Source organism: Myotis nattereri (assembly GCF_964212035.1).
Source record: "Myotis nattereri genome assembly, chromosome: 13".
In the NCBI taxonomy this organism is placed as follows: domain Eukaryota; kingdom Metazoa; phylum Chordata; class Mammalia; order Chiroptera; family Vespertilionidae; genus Myotis; species Myotis nattereri.
Window position 1 is genome coordinate 6,084,382 of NC_138088.1, and position 21,642 is coordinate 6,106,023.

At 36.5% G+C, this 21,642-nt stretch overlaps 1 protein-coding gene across 1 annotated transcript in view; it reads right to left on the reverse strand.

Moving 5' to 3' along the window:
- PARG (poly(ADP-ribose) glycohydrolase) overlaps positions 1-21,642 on the reverse strand; it is a 182,971-nt gene that overhangs the window by 17,165 nt on the left and 144,164 nt on the right. The window contains exons 14-15 of the mRNA XM_081104551.1: positions 17,457-17,535; positions 11,317-11,425 (exon numbers count right to left, since the gene is read on the reverse strand). Coding sequence (XP_080960677.1) covers positions 11,317-11,425; positions 17,457-17,535 — 188 coding nt within the window. The remainder of the gene's footprint in view (positions 1-11,316; positions 11,426-17,456; positions 17,536-21,642) is intronic.

A 21,642-nucleotide genomic window follows, 5' to 3' on the forward strand; every position in this document is an offset into this window, starting at 1 on the left:
ATGTTTGACCAAACAGGGCAGGCTAATTTTTAAGTTGATAATTTTGTATGGCCTGAGAATGATGTTATAAATATCCAAAGGCCCTCGGCAGATAGAAAGGTTCCCCACCCCTGCCTTAACCCAACGTGGGCCTCGGTTTCTCTTTTCAATTCAAAGACATAGAAATGAAAACAGCAGAGACATTTCAAGAGCTGATAGCATCACAGTGACACACTACCAGGAACTAACTAAAGATAGGAAAGGCACGGGAAACACTGCTTTATTTGAAGGCTTTTGATCACCATTTTTTTCATTAAGGTAAAGAGCAATTACTATTATGTTTCCTTAGCACTCTCTCTGAATTATTGGAACAAGATTAATAACTGTGAATAGCTTTTTAATGTGCCTCCTGCCACTAAAATGCTTAACAATGAGAAAGCAACTATATTATAAAAGGGATTCCTACACCTGGTTACAAAATAATCCTAAGAACCATTCCAGCTCCAAGAGTCTCTAGTTTCAAGCTGTTTTAAACGAGGATATCTGAAAATGTATTTCTCAGTAACCTGGGAAAAGAACAACATATCCTAAGGATGCTGACTAAGGATTAATTACATGAACAGTTCATTTTGTATGAGAAGACTGCAGTTTAAGGTCCCAGAGTTTCTGATGTCCATTTTTTTCCGATCAGCCTGGTTGGTCTCCCTGCTTCCTAAGGGTTCTTAGTTTTCTAAAACTATCAAACTCTATTAAGAGGTTGAGTACAATAGCAAAGCAAATCTTCCTGGGTTTTCTCAAGTAAGAACCAAAGCCAACAATTAGCTTATGCATAATCATAAATAAAATAAAAAATGACCTGTGACAGATGTTCCCAGAGAAAAACCAAATATAAAGAAAGATGCTCTATGAAATCCACACACAGATATATAGTCAATTGTTCTGTGAAGTTTCCACAAAGGTATAAAAATTTCACCCACTGTCTGGATGGATTAACAAGGCAATTCCTTGCACCCCTCCTAGGCTGTAAATCCTGACAGATACTAATTATAAGCTGTAATTATTCACCACACCATTATTCAATGATGTGGTGCAGAGCTTACACCAGAACTCACAAATGACCTGTAAAATTAGATGCATGGAGCTTCTGAAAATCCCTTTCAGGTAAAACATATCAAAAAGCAAGATTTTTTTTTTTTTTAGCAGATTCTTGAAAGATATTCTCTCCCTCCCTTTATGCCAACAAGAAAGGGAGCACACTCTGTCAGAGAAGATGTAGGTTTGGTTGCCTGTCAAGTTCTCCTGCCAGGCCTCGCTGAAGAGGGAGACCTCTTAGCTTCCTTGTTCATGTCATTTCTGTTCTACATGTCAGACTGGCTTTAGTCTCTTTTCACTGCTGTCTCTACATATCTGAGCTAACTTTTCTTTAAGGAACAAAAATAGCTCCCTGAAACAAAAGCCTAACAACAGAATTTTAAATATTTAGATTAGAAGCAAAATCTAATATAAAGTATTAACCAATTTTACAAAAAAAAATCCTATCCTAAAAAATAGCCACAACTAAAACAAACTATATGACTGAAATTAACCTGCATTTGGTGTTTTTATCAAATACAACTACAAAAAGATAATCAGAAATTAAATGATATAAAACAATTACATGATAATTAGATATAAAAAAAACTGTTTGTAATAAATAATTACAAAATTCTTTTATTCTTGTTAGAGCCAAGCATTTCCAAGGTCAGAAAGAGGAGAGAAGCAGCAAGCCCCTCTAACATCCCTGAAGAGGGACAACCATGCTCCTTCTCCAGCGAGGACAGGGTCCCTCAAACGCTAGAAACCAGGGCAGCGTCACTGTCAGGGAGTCCTTTCCTTCCACAGGAATAATTGAGCTACTTCAGTAAGAAACAACCATCGGGTAAGGATAGAGGCCTTAAAAGAACTGCCAAGTTCTTACTTCATGGGGAAAGGTGCCAGGAGTTCTCAAGAGCTCCACACTGGCAACAAATACTTTATTTTTTCCCCCACCCAGAGCCACTTGAGGCGAGTAATCAGAACAGTAAGAGTAATAGAAATCCAGCTTAAATTTAATCACATCCTGATATGACCTTCACCAATGACAGAGCTGCTTATTTTTTATTTTTATTTTTTTTTACTAATAAACAACTTTAAACTTGAAAAAAGGGAAGCATTTATATCTCAGGACAGTACGTAGAAGATATCAATGAACACTGTAAGAACAAGAGGCAGGAGGAAAATACTGATATCTAGAGTAAAAACCTAGAGCCCAACCAGGAAGTGGTAAAGATAGAGATGTAGGAAGGAAATAAAGAAAACTGAAGTGATGCCTAGCCCACATGGCTCAGTGGTTCAGTGTTGACCTATGAACCAGGAGGCCACAGTTTGATTCCTGGCCAGGGCACATGCCTGGGTTTTGGGGCTTAATCCCCAGTAAGGGGCGTGCAGGAGGCAGCCAATGAATGATTCTCTTTATCACTGATGTTTCTATCTCCTTCTCCCCCTCCCTCTCTGAAATCAATAAAAATATATTAGAAAAAAAGAAAAAGAAAACTGGCCCTAGCAAGTTTGGCTCAGAGGATAGAGCATCGGCCTGTGGACTGAAGGGTCCCGGGCGCGATTCCGGTCAAGGGCACGTGCCCTGGTTGCAGGCTCGATCCCCAGTAGGGGGCGTGTAGGAGGCAGCCGATCAATGATTCTCTCTCATCATTGGTGTTTCTCTCTCTTTCCCTTTCCCTTCCTCTCTGACATCAATAAAAATATATTAAGAAAAAAAGAAAACTGATGTGAGAACCTACAGGCCCAGAAATGAGTCCAGGAAATAGATGGTCCTCAGGAACAGTGTACCACAAATATCCATGCACCCATGTGCATGAGCACACACACACTTTTGTAAAAACTCAGTCTGCAACATTAATTTTAGCAGGCTCAAGTAGATATAATTAAACTATGTCTTTCACTATACTATAAACATATTATTTTACTTGCTAGATTAATAATTTAATTAGGAATAATAATTATTTAACTTAAAGTAATATAGTTGGTATTGATACTGATTTTCTGAGGTTTTAGAATACTGTGATTTCTTAAAAACAAATACAACAAAAAAATTAAAAAGGAAAGAAAAAACAACAAACGTAACATAAAAAATCCCTTAAGAATCATGGGGACATATGTGTTAAGTTTGCACAGTGACAGATGATTACTAAATTTAATGGGGTGATCACACTGTAAGATATAAAAATGTTGAATCACTATATTATACACCTGAAAGTATTACAACTAATATAATACTGTATACCAACTATACTTAAGAGAATCTTTTGGAAGATAATAAAATAATATTAATAGTCTTAAAACTATCCTTAGATTCAGTTCATCAATTTTATAAACTTCTCTTGCTACTTTATTAAATAGCAACTGTGTAAAGTTGTTTATTACTATAGTATGTATATGTACAATAGAGAAAAACTTGGTACTACCTAATTGTTCAAAACAGTAGTTAAGTCACAGTATATCAATCCCACAGATTTTATGCCTATTAAATGTATTATGAAGATTATTAGAAAGTATGAAAAATATTTAAAATATAGAGCTAAAATAAATAGGTAAAATACAAAATTATAGGTACTTTTTGAACAGATATATATGAAGCAAAATATTCATGTAGAAAGACCTATACAAATGAAAACAATTATTTAGATGATTTTTTATCTTTAAAATAACTGTAAGATTGCCCTAACTGGTTTGGCTTAGTGATAGAGCGTCAGCCTGTGGGCTGAAAGTTCCCAGGTTCAATTCCGGTCAAGGGCATGTACCTTGGTTGCGGGCACATCCCCAGTAAGGGTGTGTGCAGGAGGCAGCTGATCGATGTTTCTCTCTCATCGATGTTTCTAACTCTCTATCCCTCTCCCTTTCTCTCTGTAAAAAGTCAATAAAATATATATTTAAAAAATAAATAAAATAAAATAACTAAGATTAATAAATTGATTTTGCTTTTGAAAAATGCAATATAAGCCCTTGCTAGTGTGCTCAGTGGTTAGAGAGTCGCCCCAAGCATCAGAAGGGTCTTTGGTTCAATTCCCAGTAAAGGGCAGGTACCTGGGTTTCAGGTTCAATCCTCAGCCTGGTCAGGGTGCATATGGGAGGCCACCAATCAATGTATCACTCTCACATCTCTCTCTCTCACATCTCTCTCTCTCTCTCTCTCTCTCTCTCTCTCTCTCTCCCCCTGCCCTCCCACCTCCTTCCCTCCTTTTCACTCTCTCTCTAAAAAAAAATCAATGGAAAAAAAATATCCTTGGTGTGGATTAAGAACAACAAAAAAAGCAATATAAAATGAAAGAATTGTGCAGACTGTAGTTTTCTTTCTCATGTGTAAAACAGAAGATTAGAATAGGTATCTGTTTGGTTATTCTGATTCTATATATTGAGAAACTTAGGGGAAAACTCACTTGAACTAATATTTCTGTAAAGTAGTGACACATTTCAAGAAAAGATTATAAATGATCAGATGTTGAACTTCCTAGACATATCAGCAGCAAGTATTGATTGGTTTTGTTAATCAAGCTTTGGTTTAATAACAAGCCCCTTCTAAATTTGGTGATAAGCAAGAAAAAAAATCAATAAATGAATCAATTTTTAAAAAGTTAAATGGTAGTGATTTCCTGCTGGGGTGGTCTCTTCACTTCGTTAAATTTCTGACCCCGAAGCCTCCACAAAATACATTCATTACTTAATCTTACCTGAATGAGTCTAACCATGGCTAAATGCAGCTTTTCACAGATGATTTCTCTCTTCCCTTGCTGAGCTATTTGCCACTTTTGCAAGCTGGAGTCATAAATCTTCCCAATCACAAAAATAACTCTCCTCTAGAATGTCACCCAGCTGATCTCTCAGGGGATTAAATTAAACACTGCTTCACAGCATCAGTTAGCTAAAAGGAGACTGACTTTTCCTTTTAAAAACCAACTCTACTTACAGGCCACGTGTTGTCCAATAACACGAGTGGAGCCTAGATGAAGCAGACTGTTTCCAGAAGTAATCAAGCACTTTGTGGGATTGCCCTTCAGTTATTATCTGGTGACAATGCCCCAAAGTAGCAGATAGGCCTCTAGAGTTCAAAGATCCACACTGAATTCTGATGGTGAAAACTGGTCTTATGTTTGTTGCTTCATTTAGAAAAATAGAGTTTTTCTATTCATTCCTACTTTCTCTCTGGCATGCAAAAAAAAAAAGAAAGTAGAATTGTGCAAGTCATCTCTAAAGTGATTTAATATAGACTTCTGCTTTAAACCCAAGCTGACAAAACACAGTGAGATGTGAAACATTTAATACCCTCTCCAAGTTGTGCTGTCAGTTTCTGGAAAACTTCCTGTTGCATCTACTGAAATTTATTATTAACTCTCTTTTAATAGCTAAGTGTCCCTAATAAGTTATGAAATGCTTTAATTTAGAAAGCCCAAAGTTATTTGGATTAGTTTTCTAATTAAGTTATTAGTAACATTTAACAAAACCACTTACTGCTTTCTTATTTGTCAATGAAAGAATTAGAAAACTGATTCTTTGCTAAAAGGGCAAATGTTTATGAAAATAGTAGTAAATAAAAAGCCATACATTTATTAAATGATTTCCCGCATACCAGGCCCTAAGTGCTTTCTCAATGCTAGCCCATGTGGTGATGGGCTAACTTTACGCTTGTGGTATTTCCTTGTCTCATGGGAATTTAATAAAATTAAATTGTCAGGGGAAGCAAGGAGGAATCCTCAAATTTTCTTTAAAAAGTGTATCAAACAGAAAGGGATACTGAGAAAGGTATTCACTGGAAGCTTGCTTACAGTATAGGATTATGACTAAAACAGAAGAGGTAAGCCAGGTGTACATGCTTGTAGATCATATTTTAACAAATGCAGGATATACTCTTTTTTTAAAAAAAATACATATATTTATTGACTTCAGAGAGGAAGGGAGAGGTAGAGAGAGATAGAAACATCAATGATGAAAGAGAATCATTGATCAGCTGTCTCCTGCACACTCCCTACTGGGGATTGAGCCCACAACTCAAGCATGTGCCCTTGACTGGAATCGAACCCGGGACCCTTCAGTTCGCAGCCTATTCACTGAGCCAAACTGGTCAGGGCAGGAAATATTCTTAATGATTTAAGATTGAAACAGGTAAAAAGTCTGGAAAGACAGATTTAGTTATAGTAATCTTTATGTGTGAAGAGTTAGATTTTTAAAAAGTAATTAAGGTAAAATTTTATTTTATCATTTGCCTTAACCACATTTCAAATGCTCAACAGTCACAATACCATCATCACAGTAAGTTGTATTGGACTTTAGGCCTTAGATTCTTTAGCTGAGTGCTAATCAATTCATGATTAGTGACTAAATTACCCGAGGCCAGAAAAGGATCACTACAAAGCAGTAGACAGAACAGTGCCTGTTATACAGGGCCATATATACCTTGTGTTTCCACTCGCTAAAGTAGAAACAGTGCCTCAATAATGGCGTCAGATTAGCCCTGGTCTAAAGGATTTACCTAAAAAGCATAAAAGCAAGCCTCCGAAGGATTAAGTTGTCCAAGTCACTTATTTCTAAAACAAAGCTCAAAATTAAAGAACATTTTAAAAAATTCCAGCAAGAAATGCAAAATTTAAAACATTTGGCATCGATCATAAACTATCAGGTATACAAAGCACAGAATACAATGCATATTGAGGAGAATAACCAGTCACTAGAAATAGGCCTAGAAATGACACAGATGATAAAATTAGTAGATAAGGACATTGTAATAGTTGTAGCTATTTCATATGTTAAAAGCTACTTTAAAGACTGAGCATATTAAATAGAGACATGGGCCCTGGTTGGTGTGGCTCAATTGGCTGGAGTGTCGTCTCATGCACAGAAGGGTCACGGGTTTGATTCCTGGTTAGAGCACACACCTGGGTTGTGGGTTTGGGGGTGTGTATGGGAGGCAACTGATCAATGTTTCTGCCTCTCTGTTTCCCCCTTTCCTTCTTCCTCTCTCTAAAAATCAATAAAAACATATTGGGTGAGGATTAAAAAAATAGAGACACAGAAGATAAAAACAACGATCCAATTAAAACTTCTAAAGATGAAAATTGTAATTTCTGAAGTGAAAAATATAGTAGACAGGATTAGCAGTAGATAGGCATTGCAGAAGAAAAAAAATCATGAACTTGAAGACATAGCAATAGAAACACCCAAAATAAAACATAAGAAAAAAATCATAAATATAAATATACTGTGATAAATGAATGATGAATGAGCAGTGGGACAACATTAGGCATTCAAGAATACAGGTAATTGGAGTCTCAGGAGTGTGGGGGTGGGGATAGAAAAAGTTTGGCTCAGTGAATAGCAGTGCATAGAGCGTCGGCCTGTGGACTGAAGGGTACTGGGTTCAGTTCTGGTCAAGGGTACGTACCTTGGTTGTGGCTCGATTCAGGCCCCACTGGGAGTCCTAGGCCTGGGAGGCCGGGAGGCAAGCAATCAATGTGTCTCTCTCACATCAATTTTCTCTGTCTCTCCCCCTCCCTTCCACTCTCTCTAAAAATAGATGGGGGAAAAAATATCCTCAGGTGAGGATTAACAAACTAATAAGCAAAAAATAAGATACGGAAATCTGGGCACACAAAGGGACACCAGGGGCATGCTTGCATAGAAGAAGGACAGTGAAAAGGTTGCCACAGCAAGCCAAGGAGAAAGGCCTCAGGAGAAACCAAACCTATGGATGCTTTGATGTTAGACTTCTAGCCTCCAGAACTGTGAGAAAATGAACATTTAAGCCAGTGGTTCTCAACCTTCTGGCCCTTTAAAGCAGTTCCTCATGTTGTGACCCAACCATAAAATTATTTTCGTTGCTACTTCATAACTGTAATTTTGCTACTGTTAAGAATCGTAATGTAAATATCTGATATGCAGGATGGTCTTAGGCGACCCCTGTGAAAGGGTCGTTCGACTGCCAAAGGGGTGGCGACCCACAGGTTGAGAACCGCTGAAAGCGATAAAAAGAAAGAAAGTCCTTTGAAGGAAGGGGAACCTGGCTTCTTTACTGCCAATCTGTGTGGCCTGGGGCATGTTAGTCAATTTCCTGAGGCTCAGTTCACTGTCTCTAAATTGGAGATAAAAACAGTGTCTACAGTGAGGTTAGGATTAAATCAGACATAGCTTTTTAAGTGTGAAGTAGAATGCCTAGCATATATGCAATTATTTAACATTAATGATCAATTTTACTATTGTTACTTGTATAATTTTTTTAAAGTTTCTACATGCATTTGGCTTAATCTTTTATGAAATATAAATTAGGCTTACCTGCATTCTGACATAAGTAATGGCAGGTTGAAAACAAATAAGAGAACTGCAACACTATACATTAGAAACCAACCCATCTGCTTCATGTAGTTTCATCTATGTCACACTTCCATTGACACTGGGATTTACTGGGCTTTAGTTGCTTTATTTAGCATTTATATTTAAGAAATATCCATAAATCTGTAACATTTTGAATGATTTGAGATAATTTATTTTTATCTAAAAAGTTTATCTTTAAAAACTGTATTAATATGTAAGAAGTTTAATTAATCATTGACTAACTCATCTAACAAATATTTTTGAGAAGCTCCCTTAAGCAAGGCAGTGTGCTAGGCACTCTTTTCTGGTATGAGTTCATCTCATAAGGTCTCTATAAAACGTTTTTCTGTGTTGGTGACACAACTAACAACTTATCACATATACCAAGGCTTCACATTTCTAAAATTTCTGGTGTTTTTGAGGATGGGTAAACTGAAGGTTAGTGCTATATAAGTAAATTTATAGAACATCAATTGGCCATGGGAAATTAAAAAGAAAAGAGTTATGTATGCTCAGGGTTATCTTTTAAAAGATAATATTTGTTGTCCGGCCAGAGTGGCTCGGTTGGTTGCAGTATCATCCTGTGCACCGAAAGGTTGCTGGTTCAATTCCCAGTCAGGGCAAATGCCTGGGTTATGGGTTTGATCCCTGGTCGGGGGTCTGAAGGAAGCAGCAGATCAATGTTATGCTCTTGCATTGATGTTTCTCTCCCTCTTCCTCTCCCTCCCACGCCCCCTCTCTCAAAATTAATTATATATATATATATATATAACTCTAGAATAGAAATGTAATGGGGAGATGATAATGCAGTTTTTCTAGCAGATACCCTTCGTCCAGCTGATTTATGTTTCTTCTCTCTCTCTCTCTCTCTCTCTCTCTCTCTCTCTCCCCCTCCCCCCTCCCTCCCTCCCTCCCTCCTTCCCTCTTTCTCTCTCTTAGCATGTCCTCTGGTTAGGTTTGGAAAAAAAAGATCATATTTGTTGATAATTTCTAAAAGTTAATTATCTACCTCCTTCATAAGGAATGTGAAAATATGGACTTTATCCATTAAAAACTGAACATTTAAATCTGTGTTAATACATACATGATTGTGCTTAAATACATTTCCTTTTTATATATTTCTCTCCACACTCTCTACTGCTTATATAAATGACTTCTAGTATCAATGAACATGTGAAAAATTCACATTACATGTTTAATAAGGTACATCTAAATATAAAATGAAAATCTAAATGATGAAAATCTAAATATAAATTTTCTTATCCTATTGATATACTAAAAACATTATGTCTTGGAAACAACTGCTACAAGGCAAGAGTTTAGAACAGCAAAACAGGCTTACATTTTAAAACATAGTTAATAAAAGATATCCTTCAGGAAAATTCTGACTTTCAGAGTCAGGTAAGAGAAAGTATAGCTGCTGATATAACAAAAAACAGTCTTTCCGGATAGTGAAATTACTTCTTTAAAAAGGTAAACAGCCCTAGCCAGTTTGGCTCAGTGGATAGAGCGTCGGCCTGTGGACTGAAGGGTCCCCGGTTCGATTCTGGTCAAGGGCACATGCCTGGGTTGCGGGCTCAATCCCCAGTGCGGGGCATAAAGAAGGCAGTCAATCAATGATTCGTTCTCATCATTGATGTTTCTGTCTCTCCCTCTCCCTTCCTCTCTGAAATCAATTTAAAAAATAAAATAAAATAAAAAAATAAATAAAAAGGTAAACAAACAATATCTATTATATAAATTCAACTTTGGGAAACAATGCATTTAATCTTCAAACTTTTTATGAGATTCCTTTGAGAATGTTAAACATTAAAACAACCTAATAAATTATACATAAGAAAACATGTGCAACAATAAGTTAGATTCTCATGTAGATTAGGATATAAGATAATAAATGTAATAATTACATTTACAATGGCTACTAAGTTGTTAAGATTATTTGGTTGTTTATTTTACTAATAATCTGAAAGGCAAGGTGGTTCAGCTAGGATAAGAAGACCACCACAAGGAGGGACCATTCCTGTGGGGAGACCCAGGAAGATATGAAGATGACACACTGAATGCCGACATGCCAATCCAAGCACTCCAACTCCTGCAGAGACACACCCAGCCTGCTCTCATTCTCAGAAGTCGGTGCAGGGAATGGCACATCTGTAACCATGCAGAACCACAAACCTCATAATCTTCATAAACAATCTCATACTAAATCCTACCGTAGGAGTTAAACCATGGTTTTCAGAATTGGGCCAGTGTTCTTAGCTGTGAGAGTAGGTTGAGGAACTAAAGAAAAAGCCAACTGTTTTGGTAAGACCCTAAATCTAGAGAATAGTATCAGCAACCCTATATGATGGTATATTTATTATGGTTAACAGGGGTGAAAAGGTAAACTAACAAGAGGAATGGCTCATTTTTATATTTCTGTAATACAATTAAAAAAAAATGATTATACTAGACAGCACTAGGCATCATAGAAAATCATAGATTCCACAATAAGTATGTCTAATTGCCAAAATCAGTAAATAATTCACAGGAATCTTACACACAATAGAACAGTTTTAACTGGACTTTTATGGTTTACCTGTTTTAATTCTGAAAGTATACCTTGTGGAGAAAAACGTCATTGGGTAGGTCTAAAAACTTTTAAGGGTTCATTCACATCTCTATAGTTTTGCAATAATGTTCCAAAGCAGCTACCAGTACTTGGTGAGATAAATGCATGTGTGGGGCTTCATGTCAAGCAACAGTTTATCTGGCATCAGTAATCAAACAATTACGAAATGGAAAGTACATCTTGTACAAGCTGACAGATCCATTAAATCAGGAGAGCTATGGGCAGACATACTGACACTGCAAGAATTACCAGAAAGCATTAATTTCAGCATTAATAAAATGACAGTAAATAGATGACAGCTGCCAGATGAACTAAGAAATAAGGTTGCTGGCCTTGTTAAGCTCACGTCTGATTTTCTCAGGCACAAACTGGTCGAGGTAGCGTCTGAAGTGAAGGGCATCGATGGCGACAATTTCAGTGCTGCGCCGCTGCCAGTCGTCCCTGGGCAGGACAGGAGGGAAAGATGAGGGACAGCGAAAAGCACTCACAAAGTAAAACCCTCACAGGTTTCCTGAGACACTGGCAGGGTTAAAATATTAAAAACAAACCCATGTCATAGATCTCAGAAAAACAGGAAGGCAGAAAACACTATTTTATTTTAGACTCCAAGGTACACATTGTGGACTGTCAGGCATTATACAGCACATAAAAAATTATGGAGAGACAAAAAATATGATATATTATAAACGGGTACATCATTTACAGTGAGTCTCAGAGGTTAAAGGATTTGGGGGAAAACAAAAAAACCTTAGGTCTTTGTTTTCCTCTAATATTAAAGATATGGCATTTGTATTTTGACAAGAACTCATTCCTCCTGTTTTGAAAGATCTCCTCTAGGTCACTGGGTCTGTAACATCACCATACATCACCCAAGAAATAATCCCAAGAAGTCAACTGTTACAACATGTGTAACGATTCAGTACAACATTCTACCTACTGTGCTCAATCGCTGACTGTGGAAATATTTTTTAAAAAGACAAAAACAGCAAAGCAGACAATAACACAAAGCAGCACAAATAACACGTTGCCTGTAGAAATATGAAGGAAGCGCTGAGATGATTCTGAAACATAAAATTCCAAATATTTCATCTCATACATTTGCACATATTGATATGCCAAGCAACTTTCCACTCTGAAGAACAGCAATAAAAACCTTCATGTTAGTCTGTAAGTAACTATCATAAGTTAAGCATCCACATAGATAACTACTGTAACCACATGGTTTAAACAAAAGAAAGGGAGAGGCCAGGGGCTGGCCTGAGATGACGAAGACTAAATCTGCACTGCTGCAGGGGCCGTGACTGCAGGGGCGGTAGCTGGTGATTTCTGCCGCTTGGCTTTTTTTTTCCCCCCTTAATTCTTTCTCCTTTTTCACCCAGTCCCACAATGCTTTTCTCTTCTGACAGCTGTCAGCTTGTTCTCCATCTATGAGTCTGTTTCTATTTTGTTTGTTAGTTTATTTTGTTCGTTAGATTTCACATGAGTGAGATAATTGTCTTTCTCTGACTGGCTTATTTCACTTTGCATTAATACTCTCCAGGTCCATCTATGCTCTCACAAAGGGTAAGCTTTCCTTCTTTTTTAAGGTCCAGTAGTATTCCATTGTGTAAATGTACCACAGCTTTTTATCCACTCATCTACTGACACCTGCATGGTTCCATATCTTGGTACTGTAATGCTGCAACAAACATAAGGTTGCATATATTCTTTTGAATTAGTGATTCAGATTTCTTAGGATATATTCCTAGAAGTGGAATCTCTGGGTCAAAAGGCAGTTCCATTTTTAATTTTTTGAGGAAACTCCATACTGCTTTCCACACTGGCTGCTCCAATTTGCATTCCCACCAATCCCTTTTCCCCACATCCTTGCCAGCACTTGGTTGTTGATATACTGATGTCAGCCATTCTGACAGGTGTGAGGTGATATCTCATTGTGGTTTTAATTTGCATTTCTCTGATGTTTAGTGGTGTTGAGCATCTTTTTATATGTCTATTGGCCATCTGTATGTCTTCTTTGGAGATGTATCTATTCAGATCATTTGCTCATTTTTTATTTGGGTTGTTTGGTGTTTGTTTTGGCGTTGGGTTGTAGGAATTCTTTATAAATTTTGGGTATTAATCCCTTATCAGATGTATCATTGGGGAATATGTTCTCCCATTCAGTGGTTTGTCTTTTCATTTTGTTGATGGTTTCCTTTGCTGTGCAAAACCTTTTTAGTTTGATGTAGTCTCACTTGTTTATTTTTCCATTTGTTTCCCTTGCCCAAGGAGACATATTAGAAAAAATATTGCTATGAGAAATGTATAAGATTTTACTCCCTGTTTTCTTCTAGGAGTTTTATGATTTTCGGTCTAACATTTAAGTCTTTAATCCATTTGAGTTTATTCTCATGTATGATGTAAAAAGGTGGTCTAGGTTCATTTTTTTTACATGTATCTGTCCAATTTCCCCAACACCATTTATTGAATAGACTATCTTAATCTGACTGTATGTTTTGCCTCCTGTGTCATAATTGTCCATAAAATGGGCTTATTTCTAGCCTCTCTGTTCTGTTCCATTGACCTATATGCCTGTTTTTATGCCAGTAACATGCTGTTGTGATTACTATAGCCTTGTTATATAGTTTGGTATCAGGTAGCCTGATATGTCCAATTTTGTTCTTCTGTCACAGGTTGCTGTGGCTAATCGAGATCTTGTATGTTACCATATACATTTTTGGAATATTTGTTCTAGTTCTGTGAAATATGCTATTGGTATCTTCTTAGAAATTGCACTAAAATCTATGGATTGCTTTTGGTAGTACAGGCATTTTAATGATGTTAATTCTGCCTATCCAAATGAACATGGTATATGCTTCTACTTATATCTATCTTCATCAATATCTTTCATTAGTGTCTTATAATTTTCCAAGTACAGGTCTTTTACAGCATTGGTTAAACTTATTACTAGGTTTTTTTTACTTTTCTTGATGCAATTGTAAATGGGAATGTTTTCTTAGTTCCCCATTATGATAGTTCATTATCCTATATAGTAAAAGCCTAATATGCTAAGTGTCCAGTCGTCCAATCAACCAATCAAAGCATAATATGCTAATGATATGCTAAGGCCACTCAACTGCTCGCTATGACGTGCACTGACCACCAAGGGGCAGACAGTCAAACAGTCGATCAGGTGCTATGATGTGCACTGATCACAGGGGGCAGACGCTCCGACCAGTAGGTTAGCTTGCTGCTGGGTTCCAGCTGATAGGGACTGAGTGAGATGAGCCAGACATGCCCTGGGGCCCTCCTGCAGTCCTTCCCAGGCTGGCCAACCTCCTGCATCTCTCCCCAGCCCCGATCATGCACTGGTGGGGTCCCATGGCCTGGCCTGCGCTCTCTCGCAAGCTGGGCTGAGTGACCCCTCCCGCCCCCCGAGTGCATGAATTTCATGCAGCGGGCCTCTAGTTGGTATATAAAAATGCAACTGAATTCTGGTATTTGTTCTGTATCCTGCTACTTCACTGAATTCATTTATCAGTTCTAGTAGATTTTTGTGTGGAATCTTTAGGGTTCTCTATATACAGTATTATGTCATCTGCAAATAATGGCAGTTTTACTTCTTCCTTTCCAATTTGAATGCCTTTTATTTCTTCTTCTTGTCTGACTGCTGCGGCTAGGACTTTCAGTACTATGTTGAATAAAAGTGATAAAAGCAGACATCCTTTGTCATGTTTGCAATCCTAAGGGAAATGTTTATAGTTTTTACCCACTGAGTATGATGTTGGCTGTGGGATTGTCATATATGGCCTTTATTATGTTCCCTCTATTCTGCCTTTGCTGAGAGTTTTTAACATAAATTGGTGCCAGATTTTATCAAATGCCTTTTCTGTATCTATTGGTATGATTATGTGGTTTTTATCCATTTTAAGTATATGGTGTATCCCATTTATTGATTTGTGAATATTGTACAACCTGGATCCCTGGAATAAATCCCGCTTGATCATGCTGTATGATCTTTTTAATGTATTGCTGGATACGGTATGCTAGTATTTTGTTGAGGATTTTACCAACTATGTTCACCAGGGATACTGGTCTACAATGTTCTTTCTTTGTGGCACCTTTATCTGGTTTTGGAATTAGGATAATGCTGGCATTATAAAATGACTTTGGAAGTCTTCCCTCGTCTTGAGTTTTTTAGAATAGTTTGAGAAGACTAGGTGTTAATTCTTCTTTGAATGTATTTTTTGAGTGCATATGGAACATTTCTAGGATAGACCACATGTTAGGACACAAAATAAGTCTCAATACATTTAGAAAATTAAAATCATACCAAGTATCTTCTTTGACCAGAATGGTTTTGAAACTAGAAATAAATCAAAAGGGAAAAAAAACCTGAAAAACACACAAAGATATTGACTCTAACTAGCATGTTACTAAACAATGAATGGGTTAACAGTGAGATCAGGGAAGAAATCAGAAGAGACCTTGACACAAATTTTATACTTCTTCTAAGTATAAAATTCACCCGTGAAGCCATCTGGTCCAGTACTTCTGCTTGTTGGGAGTTTTTTTTATTATTGTTTCAATTTCATTAATTGTAATCTGTCTTTGTTCAGACTCTCTGATTCTTCCTGATTCAGTTTGGAAGATTGTATGTTTCTAGGAATTTACTTTTTGCCCAGATTGTCCAATTTGTTGGCATATGGTTGTTTATAATATTTTCTTAATAATCCTTTCTATTTCTTTGGTGTCAGTTGTTACTTCTTCTCTTTGATTTCTGATTTTATTTATTTTGATCCTCTCTCTTTTTTTCTTGATGAGTCTGGTTAAAGGTTTGTCAATCTTGTTTATCTTTTCAAAAAAACAGGTGTTGGTTTTATTCATCTTTTGAATTTCATTTTAGATTCTATTTTATTTCTACTCTGCTCTTCATTATTTCCTTTCTTCTATTCACTTTGGGCTTTGTTTGCTGCTCTTTTTCTAGTTCTTCTAAGTATAAAGTTAGAATGTTTATTTAGTGATTTTTCTTATTTCTTGAGGTAGGCCTGTAGTGCTATGAATTTCCCTCTTAGGACTGCTTTTTCTGTGTCCCATAGATTTTGGGTTGCTGTATTCTCATTTTTATTTGTGTCAAGGTCTCTTCTGATTTCTTCCCTGATCTCACTGTTAACCCATTCATTGTTTAGTAACATGCTAGTTAGAGTCAATATCTTTGTGTGTTTTTCAGGTTTTTTTTTCCTTTTGATTTATTTCTAGTTTCAAAACCATTCTGGTCAAAGAAGATACTTGGTATGATTTTAATTTTCTAAATGTATTGAGACTTATTTTGTGTCCTAACATGTGGTCTATCCTAGAAATGTTCCATATGCACTCAAAAAAAAAAAGTATATTCTGCAGCTTTGGAGTGCAATGCTCTGAAGATACCAATTAAATCCTTGTGATTCAGTGTATCATTTAAGGCTACCATTTACTTGTTGATTTTCTGTTGGGAAGATCTATCCATTGACGTCAGTGGGGTGTTAAAATCCCTTACTATGACTCTATTACAGCTAATCTCCTCCATGATGTATGTCCATCTAGTTTGCGTTACAGATTTAGGTGCTCCTATGTTGAGTGCATAAATGTTTACAAGGGTTTTATCCTCTTGTTGGATTGCTCCCTTTATCATTATGTAGTGTCCTTCTTTGTCTCTTATTATATACTTTGTTTTAAAGTCTATTTTGTCAGATATAAGTATTGCTACCCCTGTTTTTCTTTCCTTTCCATTTGCATGAAATATCTTCTTCCATCCCTTTACTTATAGTCTGTGTGTATCTTTTGTTCTGAGGTGAGTCTCTTGTATATAATATATATATGGTTCTTGTTTTCTTATCCACTCAGCTACCTTTTGATTGGAGCATTTAAGCCCACACTGGCTCTTCTTCATTAGAACACACACACATACACAAGCATCCAGGTTCCAGTTGCATAAAAATTCACCTCTGTTAAATCAACTTATTGGGGAAGCAATATCATGTAAAAATATATTTCAATAAAAAATAGAAGATAGCAGCAGCAAAGTTCACTGTAATTTCTGCTGTCAATTGTTTGTAGCAGTAGGCAAATTGTCTGAAAAATAGATTGCTTCACCTACCTAGCCTCCCAGAAAACGTAAGGATAACTACTTATGCTGTTTAAGGGTTTTAAGCTATAAATATAACCAATTCTAAATAAGTCTGGCCTTGGAAGTTAACCTCTATTGACTGCTTACAATTGGTAGCTAAGATGCAAAGACTGTAAAGAGCTCTGGTTGTCCTGTTCTTGATTTAGACTTTTGGCTTTCATTTCTTTTTGATATACGGTAATACTGTTTTAACTACTAATGAAGCTGTAATACTAAATTTTAGAAGAAAGTTAAACTTCTGAAATAAGAATAGGTGGCAGAAAGAATATACGAGGCCACATTCTTTAGCTTCTGGCCATGCGATAATCAAGTCAGAAATGAACTCACCTTTCATTCCCATCTTCATGGCTCCGGGCCCAGCGATAAGTTTCAGCATAGCCTGTGTATTCACTGTACTGTTCAGTACCTGAAAAAAAGAAGCTTCCAATACTATTTTTCAGAAATATTTTCTTAAAAGCTTCACCTTCTAAAAAAAAAAAAAAGCCAACAATAAAAAATCCCTGGTCTTAAAATGATTTATTATTTTTCATGAAGAAATAATAGAATGCCTCCAAAAATCACTACAATGTTTATCATACAGTGACTAAATGTCTCAACCAATACAGTAAACAAAACATGTTTTCAAATTTATTTCCTTCTTCTAAGAGGAGTGCATAAAGACTGTGTTTTATACAAGTCCACTGTTTTGAATGTCAGTAATCTGATGATAATACTTACTTCATATTGTTGAGAAAAGAAATTTTACATAAAGACATTCCCTGCTTCCTCAACAAAATCCTAGCAAATCAGATCCAGCAGTATATCAGAAAGATCATACACCATGACCAAGTAGGATTTATCCCAGGGATGCAAGGATGGTACAATATCCGAAAATCAATAAACGTTAATACATCACATAAACAAATTGAGAGAGAAAAAAACCACATAGTCATATCAATCGATGCAGAAAAAGCATTTGACAAAATCTGACACCCATTTTTGATAAAAACTCTCAGCAAGGTGGGAATAGAAGGATCATACCTCAACATAATAAAAGCCATATATGACAAACCCACAGCCAACATCATACTCAATGGGCAAAAACTAAAACCATTTCCCTTAAGAACAGGAACAAGACAGGGATGCCCACTCTCACCACTCCTGTTTGACATAGTACTGGAAGTATTAGCCATTGCGATTAGACAAGAAGAAGAAATAAAAGGCATCCAAATTGGAAAAGAAGAAGTAAAACAGTCCTTATTCGCAGATGACATGATATTGTACATAAAAAACCCTAAGGACTCAATCAAAAAACTATTAGACTTAATAAATGAATTCGGCAATGTAGCAGGATACAAAATTAACACCAAGAAATCTATGGCATTTCTATACACCAATAGTGAACTTACAGAAAGAGAGACTAAAAAAGCAATCCCATTTACCATCACACCAAAAAAATTAAGATACCTAGGAATAAACTTAACTAAAGAGGTAAAAGACCTCTACTCAGAAAACTACAGGACTTTGAAAAAACTGATAGAGGAAGACATAAACAGATGGAAGAACATACCATGTTCTTGGATTGGTAGAATCAAAATCATTAAAATGTTCATACTACCCAAAGCAATCTATAAATTCAACGCACTTCCCATTAAAATACCAACGGCATATTTCACAGACCTAGAACAAACTCTCCAAATTCATCTGGAATAAAAAAAGACCCCGAATAGCTGCAGCGATCCTGAGAAAGAACAAAGTAGGTGGGACCTCAATACCAGATATCAAGCTGTATTACAAAGCCACTGTTCTCAAAACTGACTGGTACTGGCACAAGAACAGACATATAGATCAATGGAATAGAATAGAGAGCCCAGAAATTGGCCCGAACCAATATGCTCAATTAATATTTGACAAAGAAGGCAAGAACATACAATGGAGTCAAAATAGTCTCTTCAATAAATGGTGTTGGAAAAATTGGACAGATACGTGCAAAAAAATGAAACCAGACCACCAACTTACACCATACACAAAAATAAACTCAAAATGGATAAAGGACTTAAATGTAAGATGGGAAACCATAAAAATACTAGAAGAATCCAAAGGCAACAAAATCTCAGACATATGCCGAAGCAATTTCTTCACTGATACAGCTCCTTGGGCATTGGAAACTAAAGAGGAAATAAACAAATGGGACTACATCAAAATAAAAAGCTTCTGCAACAGCAAAAGAAGCCATCAACAAAACAACAAGAAAGCCCACTGCATGGGAGAACATATTTGCCAATGTTATCACTGATAAGGGTTTAATCTCCAACATTTATAGGGAACTCATACAACTTAACAAAAGGAAGATAAACAATCCAATAAAAAAATGGGCAAAGGACCTAAATAGACACTTTTCAAAAGAGGACATTCAGAAAGCCAAGAGACATATGAAAACATGCTCAAAGTCACTAATCATCCGAGAGATGCAAATCAAAACAATGAGGTATCATCTCACACCTGTCAGAATGGCTATCATCAACAAACGACAAGTGCTGGAGAGGATGCAGAGAAAAGGGAACACTCGTGCACTGCTGGTGGGAATGCAGACTGGTGCAGCCACTATGGAAGACAGTATGGAGTTTCCTCAAAAAGTTAAAAATGGAACTCTCATTTGACCCAGTGATCCCACTTCTAGGAATATATCCCAAGAAAACAGAAACACCAATCAGAAAGGATATATGCACCCCTATGTTCATAACAGCACAATTTACCATAGCTAAGATTTGGTAATAGTCTAAGTGCCCATCAGCAGATGAATGGATTAGAAAACTGTGGTACATCTACATGATGGAATACTATGCTGCTGTAAAAAAGAAGGAATTCTGCCCTAACCAGTTTGGCTCAGAGGATAGAGCATCGGCTTGCAGACTCAAGGGTCCCAGGTTCGATTCTGGTCAAGGGCATGTACCTTGGTTGCGGGCACATCCCCAGTGGGGAGTGTGCAGGAGGCAGCTGATCAATGTTTCTCTCTCATCGATGTTTCTAACTCTCTATCCCTCTCCCTTCCTCTCTGTAAAAAAAAATCAATAAAATAAAATTTTTTTTTTTTTTAAAAAAGAAGGAATTCTTACCATTTGCAACACCATGGATGGAACTGGAGAGCATTATGCTAAGTGAAATAAGCCAGTCAATGAAAGAAAATTACCATATGATCTCACTCATTTATGGATAATAAAGACCATTATAAACTGATGAACAAAAATAGATACAGAGGCAGAGCAGCATGGAACAGACTGTCAAACTACATCGGAAAGGCCAAGGAGGGTTGGGGGGCGGTGGCGGCGGGGGGCGGGGGGAGGGGGGGTAAGAGATCAACCGAAGGACTTGTATGCATGCATATAAGCATAACCAATGGACACAAAACACTGGGGGGTCGGGGAGGCCTGGGGATTGTCAAGGGGGCAGGGGAAAAAAGGAGACATATGTAATACTCTTTGTAATACTTTAAGCAATAAAATAAAAATTAAAATAAAAAGACATTCCCTGCTAAAACAAATGTCATTATAATTAAATCTAGGCCCTAGCTGGTTTGGCTCAGTGGATAGAGCATTGGCCTGCAGACTGAAGGGTCCCGGGTTTGATTTCTAGTCTGGGCACATGCCCAGTTGTGGGCTTGATCTCCAGTAGGGGGAGTTCAGGAGGCAGCCGATCAATGATTCTCTCTCAACATTGATGTTTCTATTTCTCCCTCTCCCTTCCTCTCTGAAATCAATAAAAATATACTAAAAAACTTAAATCTAGAATTTGCCAATCAATAGGCAAGGTACTTCAAAAAAGCCTTGTAAAACTAGAATATAATGGCCTGAGAAGAAAGGAAAGAGGAAAAGTATAATTAATATTAATCTGATGAGGACATGCATCAAACTTGCCACATAACATAGATTTCTAATTCATCGTACCTGAATATATCAGGAGAAATGGTGTCAGATTGTTCCACTATTTAACTAAATAAAATTATTCCAATTCTTATGGTCAACTCAATAATCACTTGACTTTTCAAGAATTAAAAAAACAACAACAGTAAAAATGAAAAGCTGAAAACCCTGGGCAAGATAATACTTTGAAATATAAAAAAGAAAAATAAAGAAGAAGAAACAATTTCTGATCTTCAAAAGTTACTGTTACAATAATGAAAAGAAACCACATATACCTGATAAAGGACATGTATATACATATATACATAAATACCAGTATGTACATATGTCTATAGATAGCACTTTTAAAACTTAATAAAAAACTCAATTAAAACATGGACAAAAGATTATTTCATGTGTATAGCTGTATGTTAAAACTTACCTAATTTTACACTTCAAAATATATAGTTTAGTGTATGTCAATTATACTTCAATAAAGCAGTTTAAAAATGTAATCTAACTCCCTCACTAGACTGTCGGCTTCTTGAGGGTAGGGATTATAAATTATTAACATTTGTGTCTACATTAACATCTAGTAACACAAGAATATAGAAGTAGATGATTAAGTACTTTCC